General features: G+C 46.1%; 1 protein-coding gene across 1 annotated transcript; it reads right to left on the reverse strand.

Annotated features, from left to right (window-relative positions):
• Window positions 1-9,619: 9,619 nt before the first annotated feature.
• On the reverse strand, window positions 9,620-16,223 carry LOC127314956 (wall-associated receptor kinase 2-like). The gene is made up of 3 exons (XM_071824440.1): window positions 16,072-16,223; window positions 10,116-10,867; window positions 9,620-9,954 (listed from the first exon to the last, which is right to left on the reverse strand). The coding sequence occupies exons 1-3, from the start codon at window positions 16,221-16,223 to the stop codon at window positions 9,620-9,622; spliced, it is 1,239 nt and encodes a 412-aa protein (XP_071680541.1).
• Between the last annotated feature and the right edge of the window lie 2,630 nt (window positions 16,224-18,853).

The raw sequence follows: 18,853 nt of genomic DNA on the forward strand, positions 1-18,853 counted from the left end.
TATTCGAAGACTTGGACCACAACTCTTGGGGCTTCCACCTATATAATGAGGGGCAAGGGGAGGGTGGCCGGCCACTCTTGGCTTAGCCTTGGCCGCACCCTTTGAGGGCCGGTGCCCAAGCCCCCTCTCCCCAAACCCTAGCTACCTCTCCTCCACCACCTCTCCCGCATATGCTTAGCGAAGCTCCGCCAGAGATCTCCATCAACACCGCCACCACGCCGTCGTGCTGTCGGGATTCCAAGGAGGATCTACTACTTCCGCTGCCCGCTGGAACGGGGAGAAGGACGTCGTTTTCATCAACACCGAACGTGTGACCGAGTACGGAGGTGCTGCCCGATCGTGGCACTGTGATCAAGATCTTCTACGCTTTTTGCAAGCGGCAAGTGATCGTCTACCGCAGCAATAAGAGCCTACTCTTATAGGCTTTGGAAATCTTCAAGGGTTAGTCTTGATCATCCCCTCGTTGCTCCCGTCTTCTAGATTGCATCTTGGCTTGGATTGCATTCTTGCGGTAGGAAAATTTTTGTTTTCTATGCAACGAATCCCTACAGTGGTATCAGAGCCGTGTCTATGCATAGAAGGTTGCACGAGTAGAACACAATGGTTTTGTGGGCGTTGATGCTCTTGTTATCTTTAGTTTGAGTACTTTGCATCTTTGTGGCATAGTGGGATGAAGCGGCCCGGACTAACTTTACATGACCGCGTTCATGAGACTTGTTCCTCGTTCGACATGCAACTTGTATTGCATAAGAGGCTTTGCGGGTGTCTGTCTCTCCTACTATAGTGAAGATTCAATTTACTCTTCTATTGACAACATTAGTATCACCGTTGTGGTTCATGTTCGTAGGTAGATTAGATCTCTCTCGAAAACCCTAAACCACGTAAAATATGCAACCAAATTAGAGATGTCTAACTTGTTTTTGCAGGGTTTGGTGATGTGATATGGCCATAATGTGATGATGAATATGTATGAGATGATCATTATTGTATTGTGGCAACCGGCAGGAGCCTTATGGTTGTCTTTAATTTTCATGTTGAGTAGTATTTCAAAGTAGTTGTAATAGTTGCTACATGAGGTGAACAACCATGAAGACGGCGCCATGGACCTTGACGCTACGCCGACGATGATGGAGATCATGCCCGTTGATGATGGAGATCATGTCCGTGCTTTGGAGATGAAGATCAAAGACGCAAAGACAAAAGGGCCATATCATATCACATATGAATTGCATGTGATGTTAATCCTTTATGCATCTTATTTTGCTTAGATCGCGACAATATCATTATAAGATGATCCCTCACATTAATATCAAGATAATAAAGTGTTCTCCCCTCATATGCACCGTTGTACAGTTCGTCGTTTCGAAGCATCTCGTGATGATCGGATGTGATAGACTCAACGTTCACATACAACGGGTGTAAGCCATGTTGCACACGCGGAATACTTGGGTTTGCTTGACGAGCCTAGCATGTACAGACATGGCCTCGGGACAACGGAAACCGAAAGGTTGAACACGAGTCATATGGATGATATGATCAACATGTTGATGTTCACCATTGAAGCTACATCATCTCACGTGATGATCGGTTTTGGTGTAGTGGATGTGGATCGTGTACCACTTAACAACTATGAGGGATGTTGTATTAAGTGGGAGTTCATTAGTAATTAGATTAAAACATGAACTAATTATCATGAACTTAGTCTGAGTAGTATTTTGAATTAATTTTGTAGTATTGGCATCCGTTTACTACTATGCGCTAGTCTTGTAATTGAGATAGAAATACTGTTAAAATCTGACAAGAAACTTTACGGACTGGTACCGTATTGTTAAAGAATCAAGAAGTGATTAAGTCCTATAGCAAATTTTTAGCAAACCTCACATTGTTGATTCAAAGAGCTATGGTTTCAATTAGTACCTAAAGTTATCTTGTCTCCGTGAAACTTGAAGTTCAAATCTGTTTGAAAAGTAAGGAGCTGAAAATTTAGTTTTCAGAAATAATCAAGGTATGAGATATATGTGATATCTAAGACCTTATTGCAAGATGATAGAATATAAATTTGGTGAGACTACATAAACTCATAAGTTTTATGGGAATGTATGAAGGTTGAAGACGCCAGGCGTCACAATCCTCCAACTATTGGGGCACTAATAATATTCGTATATCCATGAAATTATCATCCTTAGTATGCACCGTTGCTAAGACTCGTCGTTTCGAAGCATCACGTGATGATCGGGTGTGATAGATTCTACGTGTGCATACAACGGGTGCAAGCCAGATTTGCACATGCGAATACCAAGGTTAAAACTTTACGAGCCTAGCATGTACAGACATGGTCTCGGAAAGTCGTCATGATATAATGGATAAAATTATGAGTGAAATTGTTCATCATATTACAAAGTTACTAATAGTGAAATCTGAAACACTTATCATATGATGATCAACTTAAAGTAAGAACCTCAAGGTTATTGGTATTTGACCAACAAACCTAGAAGTTAATAATGTTAAAGTGTTTTTCTGAATAATGAGGAAAGCTAAAAGAGAAACTGCAAAAGATATTTTGGCAAAAAGAAAAGAAAGGACTAGAAAGTCTAGCTCAGGTGTATATAAATGATATACATGTTATGGTTGTATTCCTAGTTAAGTCACACTATGAAATTCTTGGGTATTAGTACTATATTGGTTGGTATGAAGTGTCATACAAAACAACGCAATACAACAATACAATGGCGTAAGTGACTGACAAGGAATATTAGGAATGCACGTCTGGAACAAAATAAAGTGTTATTATGTTCGTCGTTAGCATTCTATCTAGCCCTTAGAATTTATAATAAAGAACTTAATAATTGTTATTTTGCTCTGGTCAAATGAAAACAATGAGTTGTTTAAATTATGATATTACTCCATGTACGATGGATAAGTTATTATAAATCTTAATGGTGAAACACACATACATAACACTGACGCTAAAATGCCATAAGGCAAATGATTTGAATTCCACTTATTTGTGGAACCGCCATTTAGGTCATGTTAGAAAGGAACGCATGAAGGAACTCCATGCAAATGGATTTTTGGAGTCATTTGATTTTTGAATCATTTGGCGCTTGCAAATCTTTTCTAAAGAGAATGACTAAAATACCGTTTATAGGCCAAGAGTTGAACGGGCAACTAACTTAGTGAAAACATACATGATGATGTATGTGGATCACTGGACATAGTTGTGTGCGGGAGATTCTTCTACTTCATGAAAACTTCAAACAATGAATTGAATATATATATGTGGATATATTCGATAAGGAAGAAGTTTGAAACATTTGAATAGATTCAAATAAATTTCAGCATGAAGTGGAAATCATCGTAATAGAAAAGTCAAATATCTATGATTGGATCATGGTGGAAATATTTGAATTACGAGTTTTAGCGAACATCTAAGAGAGTTATGAAGTTGTTCTACAACTCACGTTTCTTGGAGTATCATAGTGATGATGAAGTATCCAAAAGACGTATCCAAACCTTGTTGGATCAATGATGAGATAAAATATTGATGCCATTATATTTTTTGTGGATTATGCTTTAGTGACTACCGCTTTTACACTTAATAGAGCATCATCATGATCCGTTGAAATGACACCATACGAGTTATGGCATGGGTATGAATCCTAATAGTTTTTTCTTAAAATTTTGGTATGCATAGCATAAGTAAATAAGTTTACAACCAAAATCGGATGAATGTCTTTGTCGGTTATTCCAGAGAATTGATTGGGAATTCTTCCCACTATGTAGACAAAGACAAAAGTGTTTGTCAATGTTTCTTATTTCCAAGAAATTGTTTCTAGCGAAGTATTTGAGTGGGAGGACAATAGAACTTGATAAGGTTTATGAACCTGAGCATAATGATCAGAGTAGCGCAGCATCGGAATTGGTTCCGGAAGCGGCCACGACGATCATGGCTCCCATGACTACAAAGTGTTTTAGCCATGGAGATCGAAGTACATATTGAACCTTGTAGGTATGGTTTACTTTGTGATCAAATAAATGATTTGTGGACAAAGGATTGTTTTTGAACAATGATAAACCAACTACAAACAAAGAAGTTATGATGGGCCCTGACTCCATTAAAATGGCAGTACGCCATGAAATCCAAGATAGATGAATACTTTCTTGAGAGTAAATGGATCTATGGACTTGGATGAAATATCCTTGAAGAAGCTCAACTTGTCGAAAAGTTGTTTACGACAAAATTCAAAGAGTTGACTACGATAAGATTAGATCTTCCGTAGCAATGCTTATAGTCTATGTGGATTATTCTAGTAATCACTATATATTTCTTTCATGAAATATGCTAGTAGAATGGCAAAATACACTAATTAACAGAAGTGTGTATTAAAGGTGTATACAAGATACAACAAATTGTTTTGCTAGTCCGTGGAATACTAGATAGATATACGAACTTCAATTGGATGAAGTGAGTATTACGGAGTTGGAATCTTCACCGGATGAAATAGTCAAAGAGTTTTTGATTTCATTAGAGATGATGAAGAGGCTTGCATTTGCAAGAAATTAAGTGGGAGCGATGAGACATATTTATAATACTTATGTAGATGACATATAGTTGGTTATAAATGATGTAATTATATACTTGATTAAAAAGGTTTCATTGAGAAATTAACTTCAATGAAAGGATATGGACTGAAACATATCTAGTGTCAAGATCTATGAAGATAGATTGAAACACAAAATAAGTTTAGGTCAAAGTACATAGAATGGATATTGAAATAGTTCAATATAGAAATATTAAGAAAATGTTCTTGTCATGTGAAGTTTTAACAAGACTTAAGTGTATCTGACACTCAATGAGTAAAAACACATGAGTGATTATAGATCACGGATAATATGTACACAATCAGATGTCCTGTGCTCTAAAAAGTGTTATGAGCATGTACCAGAATGATTCATGTGATGATCATTGAAAAACAGTAAGAATATTCTTGAGTACTTAAGAAGAACCAAGGATATATATATAGTTTTGTATGGAGAAATGACAAACAAATTACTGTAAGGTGTTGCACCGATATTTGTTTTGTCACATATGAAAATAAAATTTCAATCTCAAATTAGACTAAGTGTTGTTTAAAAGGTAGCACAATGAGCTAGAAGTTGTCTATGCTAGATTTAGAAGAGTTCTAAATATTGTGACGGATTCTACAAAAGAAGGCAGAGTATGTCATTGTTTTGACAATGGCAAAGGATGTTAATTCAAGAGGTTCTTTGAGAGCTTGGTGTAGTTCCGACAGAGTCAGAACTTTGAAGCTATATTGTGTGTGACAATATTAGTGACATATTTCAGACCACGGAATTAAGGTTCCACCAGAAGACCAAACATATTTAATGCCGACTCATTTGGAAATGAGTGATGCGTTGAGACGCAAATGAATTACAAAAATACATACGGTTCTTCCATTGACTAAAACCTCTCCCGTGAGCAAAACATGATAAAGCACCGGAAGGCCAAGGTGTTATATCTTTACAAATGTAAACTAGATTATTGACTCTAGTGCAAGTGGGAGACTGTTGGAGATATGCCCAAGAGGCAATAATAAAATGGTTATTATAATATCTTTGAGTTTATGATAATGTTTACATACCTGCTATAATTGTATTAACCGAAACATTGATACATGTGTGTTATGTGAACAACAAGGAGTCCCTAGTAAGCCTCTTGTATAACTAGCTTGTTGATTAATAGATGATCATCGTTTCATGATCATGAACATTGGATGTTATTAATAACAAGGTTGTGTCATTATGTGAATGATATAATGGACACACCCAATTAAGCGTAGCATAAGATCACGTCATTAAGTTATTTGCTATAAGCTTTCGATACATAGTTAACTAGTCCTTATGACCATGAGATCATATAAATCATTTATACCGGAAAGGTACTTTGATTACATCAAACGCCACTGCGTAAATGGGTGGTTATAAAGGTGGGATTAAGTATCGGAAAGTATGAGTTGAGGCATATGGATCAACAGTGGGATTTGTCCATCCCAATGACGGATAGATATACTCTGGGCCCTCTCGGTGGAATGTCGTCTAATAGCTTGCAAGCATATGAATGGTTCATAAGATACCACATACCACGGTACGAGTAAAGAGTACTTGTCATGAGACGAGGTTGAACGAGGTATAGAGATACCGATGATCAAACCTCGGACAAGTAAAATATCGCGTGACAAAGGGAATTGGTATCGTATGTGAATGGTTCATTCGATCACTAAGTCATTGTTGAATATGTGGGAGCCATTATGGATCTCCAGATCCCGCTATTGGTTATTGGTCGGAGAGAAGTCTCAACCATGTCTACATAGTTCACGAACCGTAGGGTGACACACTTAAGGTTTGATGTCGTTTAAGTAGATATGGAATATGGAATAGAGTTCGAAGTTTTGTTCGGAGTCTCGGATGGGATCCAGGATATCACGAGGAGGTCCGGAATGGTCCGGAGAATAAGATTCATATATAGGAAGTCATATTCCAAGTTTGGAAATGATCCAGTGCATTTATGGCAGGTTCTAGAAGGTTCTAGAAAAGTCCGAAAGAACGGCACTATGGAAGGTGGAGTCCCGGAGGGACTCCACTAGCATGGCCGGCCAAACCCTAAGGGGGAGGAGTCCTAGGTGGGCTCCACCTTGGTGGCCGGCCAGCCCCACCTCAAGGAAAGGTGGGAGTCCCACCTTGGGTAGGACTCCCCCCTTGAGTAGGTTTCCCACCTTTGGGAAGTTTTGGTGTTGGGGTCTTATTCGAAGACTTGGACCACAACTCTTGGGGCTTCCACCTATATAATGAGGGGCAAGGGGAGGGTGGCCGGCCACTCTTGGCTTAGCCTTGGCCGCACCCCTTTGAGGGCCGGTGCCCAAGCCCCCTCTCCCCAAACCCTAGCTACCTCTCCTCCACCACCTCTCCCGCATATGCTTAGCGAAGCTCCGCCGGAGATCTCCATCAACACCGCCACCATGCCGTCGTGCTGTCGGGATTCCAAGGAGGATCTACTACTTCCGCTGCCCACTGGAACGGGGAGAAGGACGTCGTCTTCATCAACACCGAACGTGTGACCGAGTACGGAGGTGCTGCCTGATCGTGGCACTGTGATCAAGATCTTCTACGCTTTTTGCAAGCGGCAAGTGATCGTCTACCGCAGCAATAAGAGCCTACTCTTATAGGCTTTGGAAATCTTCAAGGGTTAGTCTTGATCATCCCCTCGTTGCTCCCGTCTTCTAGATTGCATCTTGGCTTGGATTGCGTTCTTGCGGTAGGAAATTTTTTGTTTTCTATGCAACGAATCCCTACATTATCCACTGTAAATAGTGTCTCCAACAGCAGGCCCACATGTCAATGCAAACTTTCGAAAATAAACCAGGCTAAGACTAGGCAGGTTGATCTGAAGTTTTGGCATCTAAAGAAAATGATTTGCTTGGTATTGACGTATGCCCACTATTTCGAATGAAATGATTACTCTCACTAGCACATGGGGTTGCCAAAGGTCAAAATGGATATGAAAGAGAGATTATAGGTCTAATTGGGTGATTGCTTTTAATAGTTCACCCTACAAAACTTTTCCAAGTGGCATACAAAGGTGATTAATTTTAATAGTTCACCCTACAAAACTTTTCCATTTGGCCAAAATTTAAGTTATATGCAAAATTTTCTCTTTTTTCCACCAAAATTTACAGGCACTTTTTTGAACAACAATCAAATTCAATCAGTATTTGCTTCTGTCATTTTTAGAATCCGTGCTGCATGCAAAATTTGGTAGAATGAGGTAGGTGGTACTTTAAAGGGTGTGCAAACACGGTTTGACGGTCTTAACGGTTTTAGGATTAGAGCATCTTCAGTCGCATCCCCCAAATGACGGCGGACAAGAAATGGAGAAAAAGACGGTCCAGTCGCGTCCCCCAAAGCTAAATAGCGCCTCATTTTATGTCCGGCGTCCCCGGTAGAGACTCTATGTACAGAGTCTCTACCGGGGACGCCGGGCACAAAAATAGCGTCCGGACGCATGCATGCAGCCTCTTCTCCCCACATGTCATTCTCTTTTCCCACACTTTCTCTCACCTAATTTTCTCACATGGGGTGGTCCCCTCTATTAAAATGCATGCATCCGGACGCTGTTTGAGGGACGCGGCTGGGAAGGGTCTCTTTCTGTCCGGCGCGGTCCTAAATATGCCCCAAATCATTTGTGCCGGACGTTTTCTGAGGGACGCGACTGGAGATGCTCTTAATTCATTTTTGTTTTGTACTAATCTCAGAGTGGAGAATAAAAATGTGAAGTAAAAAAATGAACTTGATTTTACAAACGGGGTTTCACAAGGTTCGGTATTTTGCCCACCCCTACTTTGGTGGACCAAAGCTTGCATCTAAAGATTGGAACATTGAATTTATACATAACTAGCAAAAGTGCCCGTACGTTGCACCGGGAGCCCCACTATACCAGTGGTCCTTCGTACTCGAGGAATAAGGCACTGGCTAGTACTGGTGGGCCTTCGTACGCGAGAAATAGGGCGCTAGGTAGTAGTGGCAGGTTGACAAAGATAGCGAGGTCGCTGGCCACGGATGCGTTGAACTGTGATGGACCGCAAGCTTGGCGGCTTTGGAAGATTGAAAGGGATCATATGCGGACAAAATAATAGGTGGATATGTACAAATTGTTACTTCCGTAATAAATTGTAATCTTTATTCTAGTGCAAATGGATAGTTTAGTCTCTAGGAAACTTACGATATGACGCAACAATTTTTAAATATATATGGATCATATGTATTGTTCTCTGACTAAATAATTTTTAATAACCTTCAGTTAACAATTTAGAATGCTTTTCTTAGTTATGTGAGACAGGGAGAAGTATCAGGCAAAGAGTTACATACATGTCCGAAATTGCACCCCATCCTCGCCCGGCCCTGTCCTACCATTCTCCAGCGCGGCAACCAGCTCCGCCCCCCATCCTCGTCCGGCCGACCCGACGTATCCGGTTTCCCGCGGGATGTGGTGCGCGAGCGACGTCTGCCTCCGACTTCGTTTCCGCTCCCGCACCTGAGCGCCTCTTATCCGCTTGCTCTCGTTCGATTAGGGTCGTTATATGCGGGTTATTCTCTAGGCCGCAATCTCTCTGACTCGAAAGACAATTAGCTCACATTAGCAAGGGTCATACATGAATTCCTTCCTGGACCTGAGTCCAACCCCAATCTGTGCTGCTTCCTTGTTGATTTGCAACTTGACAACGTATATGAATAGGTAGAAGTCGATGTGAAGAAGCGAGGTGGGATTATTATTAGCACCAATCACCGATCTATTCTACAGGGAGAGAACTTTGTTTAACCGTACCAGCCCAATAGCCCAATCCAGGTCCAGCCACCGATGCCCCTCCAATCCTATCCCTTCCCTTATCTCTCCCCAGGTTCAGCTCACAACACACAACACGCAAGACCCAACCCGCGCTGCCACACACGCTTTCTCGTCGCCGGCGCTGCTAGCTCCGCCTCCGGCCGACGCCACTTGCCTGCGCTCCGCCGCCTGTCATACTCTGCTCCGCCTCCGCCGCGCCCGACCCCCGCCGCCATGCTACACCAGCCGCGCCGCCGCTACACTTCGGCTGACGCCGACCTCCGCTGGCTGCTCTTTTCCCTGGCGTCTCTCCAACGTCCTCCTCGACGTCTCTATCTCCGGGAATGTGCTCTCACGCTCACGCCTGAACATGTACTGACGGGAGGACGAACTCGACGGGGGCCATATTCTAGGAGCCGTCAGAGCGCGCCCCTGCAGATGCGCGCGGCATGGAGCGTCGCCCCCACCCCTGCAGACGCACGCGGCCTGGAGCGTCTCCGCCCGTGCAGACGCTGACGGCGTGGACGCGGGCATTCGTTCGGTTCGTGTGCGGGCGTTCCTTCGTTCGGTTGCTTGTGAAAAGAAAGAGAACGAACGAACGAACCGGTACGTGGTACTCTACGTTATATGATGTTTGGTGGAAGGGTAAAAGGGTCTTAAAAATTGTTGGACGAAAAATTTGGCAGAAACCTTAGCTCCTTTATTATTAGGTATAGATTAATACATGTAGTACCTTGGCATCCGCCTTGAAACTGAAGGTATGGATTTCCCTTGTATCCTTGGGAGCAGTTGCAGAAGTAGCCACCTCCAAATATGGGCGAGTCGACGCACTCGCTGTTGTCGCTAACACAACCGTACGACTCAGGCTTCGCGCGGGCTTTCTCGCACGTCTCCCCGGCCATGGTACCAACAGCCCAATCCAGCACAAGAGGCGCCTGCCCACCGTAGGTGTCCATGAACGCCGGCGAAGTTAGGTAGCTCGCCGAGAAGGTGAAGTTGGACTCCTCCACCAGGGCTGCGTAGCTACAGTTGGTGATGCCCTTCTCCGGCTCCTTGGTAAAGTTCTGGTCAAACCAAACATGGTAGTTCTCCTGCCCCTTGGGGATCGCCGTCTGGCAGCAACCTATCCCCTCGCAGGCGCCGGTGGCCAGCGAAGGAAGGTTGCTGCTCTTGCATGACGCCCCGCACACGGCCGTGTAGGAGCTAACGTTGGCCGTCTCGCCGACGTATGCGAGTGTGTTGCAGCCGATGACGGTGAACTTGTTGGCGGTGTAGGAGAGCCTGAAGATTGCGCCATTCAAGTCCAGGTGCGCGGGCGGGCTCTTGACCTCCATACCCCCGGTGGTGGTATCGTAGCAGTAGGAGGAGATGTTATTCAGCCACCGGACCTGGCCATTCTCCAGCGAGATGTCGAGCAACTCGTTGTTGTAGTAGTATAGCCTCTTGCCGCGGCCCCCGTTGAAGTCTCGGCAGGCCAGCTTGAACCTGACAAAACTATTGTGGGAACCGTACTTGGACTCGTACGGGTTTCGTGTTTATATAGGTGTAGACATAGTACATGAGACGTATCCAATACACATATTGTACGGTATACGGAATACAGCATAGAGAAAGCATATATAACCCTATACATTATCTAACAGCCTCCCTTAATCTAAACCTGTTGACAGGTTGAGATTACGCTTGAACTCAGCAAGTTTCTTAACTGGAAGTGGCTTTGTAAAACCATCTGCAACTTGATCATTACTTGTAACAAACCGAATTGCTAGCTGATTTCTGGCAACCCGTTCTCTGACAAAGTGAAAATCAATCTCAATATGCTTTGTCCTGGCATGAAACACAGGATTAACAGAAAGATAGTTTGCACCCAGATTATCACACCATATGCTGGGTTTTTGCTTCAACTTGACTCCAAGTTCAGTAAGAAGAGCCTCCACCCAAATTATCTCAGCAGTAGCATTAGCTAATGCTTTGTATTCAGCTTCAGTACTAGAACGAGATACTGTAGCCTGTTTTCTTGCAGTCCAAGAAACCAAATTGGGTCCAATAAACACAGCAAATCCTCCTGTAGTCCGCCTATCATCAACCACAGCAAATCCTCCTGTAGTCCCCCTATCATCAATGTCTCCTGCCCAATCTGCATCAGAGAAGGCACTCAGAAAAGTAGATGATGAAGGTGTGAACGTGATACCAAGCTTCACTGTATCCTTGACATATCTAAGAATACGTTTAGCAGCTGTCCAGTGTTCTGTAGTTGGAGCATGAAGATACTGACAAACTTTATTAACAGAGAATGCCAAATCAGGACGTGTCAGAGTCAAATACTGAAGTGCTCCAACAATACTTCTAAACTGAGTGCAGTCATCAGGACCAAGAGGTGTACCACTTGTGAGAGACAGCTGATCAGATGTAGACAAGGGTGTAGGGGCAGATTTGCAATCTTCCATTCTAACTTTCTTAAGCAAATCAGTAGCATATTTCTCTTGTGTCAAAAGAAACTTATCATTTACCTTTTTTACCTCAATTCCAAGGAAGAATTGTAGATCACCAAGATCCTTGATAGCAAAGTTCTTATTTAAGTCTCGTAGAAGAGCAGAAACAGCATAGTTAGAAGAGCTTGTTACTATGATGTCATCAACATAGACAAGAACAAATATAACAATGCCTGACTTGTTGAAAAGAAATAATGATGTATCAGCCTTGAAAGGTGTAAAGCCAAGTGCACACAGCTTAGAACTCAATCTGGAATACCATGCTCTTGGAGCCTGTTTCAGACCATATAAAGCTTTGTCAAGCCTGCAGACATAATGTGGTGCATGTGTAGCTTCAAATCCAGGAGGCTGTCTCATATATACTTCCTCTTCCAGAACACCATGAAGAAACACGTTCTTGACATCTAGCTGCCTGAGATTCCAACCTCGAGACACAGCAATAGAAAGAACAATTCTGATAGTAGCTATTTTAACAACTGGACTAAAAGTATCCTCATAATCAATACCATATCTTTGTTTGAAACCTTTAGCAACTAATCTTGCCTTGTACCTGTCAATGGATCCATCAGCTCTTCTTTTGATTCTATACACCCACTTGCAATCAATCAGGTTTTTACTTTTGCTTGGAGGAACCAGATGCCATGTTTTATTTTCCATTAATGCATTATATTCTTCCTCCATTGCTTTGCGCCAGTGTGAGTCATCAAGCGCCTCAGAAAGGTTAGATGGTTCTCCTGTAGAAGAAAACATACCATATCTTACTGTACCATCAGTGTACCGCTTAGGCTGTCGTATACCTTTCTGTAATCGAGTGCGAGGCGACCGTGGAGGTGTAGCATCTGGTGAAGAAGGCGGCGAGGAGGCCACAGAAGCTCCCCCACCAGCGCTGCCCACAGACGATCCGGAGGACACGTCAGGGACAGCCGACAGCGGCAGGGAGGCGTCAGACTCGGTGCTGCCCGGTGTCGCTGCAGGGCTGGGCGAAGGCGTGTGGTGAGCATGCTCCGCATGCACGGTGGGCGAGGAGCAGCCAGATGGCGCACTGCGACTGGACGACGGCGTGTGTGCAGCGGACGCAGTCGGAGCAGCATCACGCGACCCGAGGGCGGGAGAATCTGCACCAGGCAGATCAGCCTCGGGATCGAAGGTGGCAGCAGAATCAGCATCAGATTCCGCACCATTTTCGTCATCTTCTGAATTATCTTCAAATTCATTTTCAGCAGGAATTTCATCATCATTTTCCCTGAAATTTTCAATAGCATGATCTGCAACTTGGAGCACATTAGTAACAGGCACAATAGGCACATGGTTATCAACATTAGAGGCCCCCTCATGAGAAATAGATGTAGAAGATGGTAAAAGGAGAATTTCTTTGCGAAGAAGGGGACCGGCATTAGGCCGTAGAGATGCAAAAGGAAACACATTTTCATCAAACACCACATCACGAGAAATGTACACACGTCCTGTAGACATGTCAAGACACTTGACTCCCTTATGAAGAGGACTATAACCAAGAAAAACACATCAAATGGAGCGAAACGCAAGCTTGCGAGTGTTATAAGGGCGAAGGTTAGGCCAACAGGCACAACCAAAAACACGAAGAGCATCATAGTTTAGTTTGGTGTGAAGGAGACGTTCAGCTGGAGTTTCAAGATTGATGACTTTGCTAGGCAATAGATTTATGAGAAAAGTGGCAGTAAGGAATGCTTCATCCCAATATTTAAGAGGCATAGATGCATTAGCTAGGAGGGCTAGCCCAACGTCAACTATGTGGCAGTGTTTTCTTTCAGCCGAACCATTCTGTTGGTGAGCATGGGGACAAGATACATGATGAGTGATACCAACTTTTTGAAAGAAGGCATTGAGTTTTTCATACTCACCCCCCCCAATCAGTTTGCATAGTAACAATTTTCCTATCAAACTTGCGCTCAACATATTGTTGGAAATTGAGAAACACTTGATAAACATCAGCTCGGCTTTTAAGTAAATAAATCCATGTGAACTTGCTAAAATCATCAATAAAGCTTACATAGTATGAATATTTTCCAGCAGAGAGAGGTGCAGGACCCCATACATCAGAGAAAATTTGTTCTAGAGGAACAGTAGATCTACTACTAGATGTAGGATATGGCAACTGATGGCTCTTGGCCATTTGACAAGAATCACAAACATACGGAGTACTCTCTGGTGTGTAAGCTATTTTATTTTTCCTAAGCACTTGTTGAACCACGAATGAAGATGGATGTCCTAAGCGGCGATGCCATGTAGAAGACGACGGCTTTATTGTGATGTATGCATACTTGGAGGACGCAGCAGAGATGGGCATCAAGGGGTATAGGCCTCCATAGCAGGGACCTCTAAACAGGACCCTTCGTGTTGCCTGATCCTTAATGACAAAAAAGAATGGATGAAACTCAATAAAGACATGATTATCAAGTGTGAACTTATAAACAGAGAGCATGCTTTTTGAGGCACTAGGAACATGAAGTATAGCATTAAGATCAAAAGAAGCATGAGGGGTGCGTAAAGTTGAATAACCAGTGTGACTAATATGCATACCTGTTCCTTCAGCAGTGCGGACTTGGTCACGGCCATTGTAGTTCTCATGAGTGGAGAGCTTGTTCAGCTCACCAGTGATGTGATCAGTAGCGCCAGTATCATAATACCAATTTGTGTCAACCCCATGAGAGGCAAAATTGGCATCCTTGTGTCCACGATCTCCACTGTCACGACGATCATCACCATCACGACGATCATCACCATAGCGCCACCAACAATCTTTAGCCGGATGACCATGAATATCACAGATTTGACATGTGGTGTCAACATAGCGGGTGGGCTGTCGATCACGACGGCGCCCACCATCATCACGCCTATCTGCATCACGACGACGATCATTGTCACGACGTCGATCCTGGTATCCTCCTCCATCACGTCCTTGGTAACCACCACGGTGGCCACCACCACCACCGCGCCCACGCCCATCATCACGACGTGGACGGTCATCACGCCAGCGATCATCTCGATCCTGGCCACGTGAAGGAGCTCCACCACCGCGGCGAGCAAGATGAGCAGAGGAGGTGAAACTAGTGTCTTCATCAGTTTTGTCCATGCGATCAAAGGACTGTACTTGATTGAATAAGTCGGACAGGGATGTGTTTGGGTTGGCACGGACTGCTGTGACCAGATATTTGTACTTTTCACCAAGATTTTTCAGAACATACCACACAAGTTCATCATCATCAAGTGGTTTGCCGGCAGCAGCAAGCTCTTGAGCAAGTGTCTTCATCTTGGCGAAGTATTTGTCAGCCGACATGTCCCCTTTCTTGGTCTCAATGAGCGCTGCCCGCAGGTGTTGCACACGAGACTTGGACGAGACAGAAACATGAGAGTTAATGGCCGCCCAAACTTCAGCAGAGGATTCGAGGCCAATGACATGAGCAAGAACATCTGGGGAAAGAGCGTTCACGAGCCAGCGAAGAACTTGTTGATCACGAGCAATCCAGGTGGTGTAGGCGGGGTTTAGGACGGTGGATGCTTTTCCATTGCTATCTTCAACCTCGAGCAGTTTTTCAGGGGCCTTGTCAATGCCTTCGACGAGCTCAAGCACAAGGGCACCACGGAGTGCAGGAACAACCAACGCCTTCCATACCAAGGCGTTTTCCCGCGTGAGCAGCTGGGTTGGAGGGGCGCCAAGTGCAGCGGCGAGGGCAGTCGCGGAGAAGGATGACGATGAGGCCATGATCCTGAAGGGTCTTGAAGCGGCGGCGGCACGAACACGTACGGCGGCGGCGTTGTCGTAGACGTAGATTTGTTTTGGCTTGTAGGGTTTTGTAGGCGGCGGCGGCTAAGAAGCGGCGGCAGCAATTGTTTTGGCTTGTGTTTTGGATCGTGGGTGTAGAGTTTGTAGGCGGCGGCGGCACAGAGATGTGTGGCGGCGGCGGCTTGTTTTGTGGCGGCGGCGGCGACTGTTACCAGCGGCGGCGGCGGCGCGATCGTAGAGCAGCTAGGTCACGGAAGAGGTGGCTCTGATACCATGACAAAACTATTGTGGGAACCGTACTTGGACTCGTACGGGTTTCGTGTTTATATAGGGGTAGACATAGTACATGAGACGTATCCAATACACATATTGTACGGTATACGGAATACAGCATAGAGAAAGCATATATAACCCTATACATTATCTAACAGAACCCTTGCCGGTACTGGGTCTCGTTAAGTTGGCACCCATCCTCAATGTCGATGCCGAACGGGTAAGGGATCTTCACTCCTCCGCATACCCTCGTGCAGTATGCCGGTGGCACCAAGGCTCCAACGCCGGTGAGGTGGAACGCCAGCAGCGCCATGGCTGTAGCTGATAACATACTGAAAGCCATGATGATCGGGCTACACTTTCCAACTCTTGATATGTTCTACTCTATCTAGTGTTTTCTGGCTAGCTAGCTGTAGAGCTTTTGACTCAGGCTTCCCAATAAGAGGATAGGTGAGAGTTGTGGACTGAGATCCAGTGCCCTGACGTGGGCAGGGCACGCCGTGCCCAGAGGTTTTAAATCCAGCGTTCGTTTTCTATCTAACGGTCAGCACTACCCAGCAGCAAAGTTAACATTTATCTGTCCCACTTAGACACGCCTCGGGAGAGCAGCAGCGACGCAGACCGCGGGAAGAGAAGGAAGCTCCAGACTCAGGGCATCTCCAGCGGGATGACGCAAACGAACGTTTTTCGTCCGTATTGCGTATGCGCGGACAAAAAACGCTCTCCAGCGGGGCGACGCAAAACGTTCGCAGTGTCCGTCCTGACGCAAACGTGGATCAAATATGCGTCAGGAATGCGTCTCCGCGGACGCGTCCGCGCGTCCGTTTGTGTCCGGTTGGGCTGCATGCAGCCCTCTCTCTCCTCCTTTAATCACGCATGCGTCCATTTCTAGCCACACAAACATAATCTTTTCCTCTCTCTCTCCTCTCTAATCACGCATGCGGTCAAATAAATGCGTCCCTGCCGCTGGAGAAGGGGCAGACGCATACGGACATGCGGACGTTTTTTGTGTCCGTGCCCGACGCAAACGGACATAAATATGCGTCGTCCCGCTGGACGCAAACGGGCTTGTGGAAGAGCCGACCGGCGCAGGGCGGAGTGCGCCGCCCACGCGGGGCATCAGATTGGTGCGGGACGAGGGTGTCGGAGCGGGGCTTAGGAGGTGGACGGAGCGGGGCGGAGATGGCTGGCCGGCAATATGTCTGCAGAGCTTGCTCCTCTTCCCGCATAGGCGCTGGCGGCAGCGGTGCAGACGGAGTCCGATGCAGACTACGCCCTTGCTCGCGTGCGAAATCATCCCACTCGCCTCAGGGTGCAAGTGGACATGTCCACGGATTTGCCCATACTACCTAGCAGACGGCCAGCCTGCTAGCTGCGCTCCCTCTTACGGCAGTGTTGCTCTCGTCATCGTTCTCCCCCGCCTCCGCAACTCCGTCACCATCCGCCACTGCCGCTCCCCACATCCACCACCTCACCGTCACCACTGCAACCACCCAAGCCAAGGACGATGATCTTGTCCTCGCCACCGCTCATAGATCTTGGTGATAGTGCCTGCGGCAGGCTGTGTCGTCAAACACCTTGACGATCATCTCGCCGTACCCCTCGTAGAGGAAGGTGAGCTGGCAGCCGGGCTCGAGGTCGAGGTCACGGGCGAACTTGTCCCACCCCGTGTGCAGGTACATCTTGCCCTGCCCGTCGAAAAGGACCTCCACGGTCCAACGGCAGAAGTTGCAGCTGGCCTCCCGTAGCTGCAACTGCGCCGGCTCGACACCGTCGACGAACTCGGCGAACTTGTCCGGTAGCCGCTTGATGGCGAGTGGGTCGTCGTCGATGCAGAGGAGGAACTCGAAGCAGCGCTCCTCCTGCGAGGACTAGGAAAGCGCAGGCGACGGCAAGCGTTGGGTCGTAGCTGCTCCACCACAGCGGCCCCTGCCCCGGCCATAGGGGCGCACAGGGCCGCTGCCTCGACCGCCTCGCCGGCCACCAGGACCGGCCATGGACTTCCTCGCGGGCTTGGCTGCGTCGCAGGAACACCTAGGCGGCGCTACGGTCGAGCTTTGTGGCGGCTAGGGATTCTTTGGAGGAGTGGATGTGGAAGAAGAACGCGCGCCCCCTTTATATAGGCCGGCGGCATGCGGTAGCCGCGGGACGCGTGGCGTCGCCATTAACGTGGTTGGCGGAGGTGGGCGATCGCTCGACAGCCGAGGCATCGTCGCCATTAACATGGCGCAGAGTGCCGAAGCGACGCAGCTTTGCAGTCGCTGGCGCGTTTGAGAAGACGCATCGACGCACGGTCGCTGCCAGGCGGGCCCGCCGAAACATCCGCCAGAAGTGAGCGGACGTTTCCGGACGTCCGCAGAGATGCATCCGAGGCGCATATTTGGGCCAGGTTTGCGTCTCCGCGGACGGCCCAGTCACTTTGCATCGCCCCACTGGAACAGGCCCCAGACACATTTCCGATCACGGTGGACGAAAACGGTCGCTCAGCGACCGTGCTGCTGGGTAGTGCTGACCATTAGATAGAAAACGAACGCTGGATTTAAAGCCTCTGGGCACGGCGTGCCCTGCCCACGTCGGGGCACTGGATCTCAGTTCGAGAGTTGTACCAGTCCATCTTGTACTACATTTGCCTCCCTCCAGTTTCGTGCCTAAAAATAATACTCCCTGACATTGAGTACAGTGGTAGTTTGTTTGAGTACAGTAGTATGAGACAGTTCTAGGACGCGGAATTTTAGAGCCACTCGTTTTGTCATGCTTGGTGCATTAAAGTCAGTTTAGAGCTAGCATAATCAACTGCTAGGTGTCATGTTATCTATAGCTAACATAGAGCTAGTCTTAGACTAGTCATAATTAATGGGGAGTAACATATAGTACTGTCATGCACATGACACTACTCTATGTTACTACCTTCATATAGTAACTTAGATGTAGTATCATGCATTA

This window comes from Lolium perenne, chromosome 7 (assembly GCF_019359855.2).
Source record: "Lolium perenne isolate Kyuss_39 chromosome 7, Kyuss_2.0, whole genome shotgun sequence".
Lineage (NCBI taxonomy): Eukaryota > Viridiplantae > Streptophyta > Magnoliopsida > Poales > Poaceae > Lolium > Lolium perenne.

What these genes read in the sequence shown, in the direction of transcription:
- LOC127314956 (XM_071824440.1), bottom strand. Translation starts at nt 16,223, where the DNA reads ATGGCGCTGCTGGCGTTCCACCTCACCGGCGTTGGAGCCTTGGTGCCA. An exon ending in GAGACCCAGTACCGGCAAGG is followed by an intron (nt 10,868 to 16,071) that starts GTTCTGTTAGAT and finishes TAGTTTTGTCAG; the next exon opens with GTTCAAGCTGGCCTGCCGAG. An exon ending in GTTTCAAGGCGGATGCCAAG is followed by an intron (nt 9,955 to 10,115) that starts GTACTACATGTA and finishes TCTTTTCACAAG; the next exon opens with CAACCGAACGAAGGAACGCC.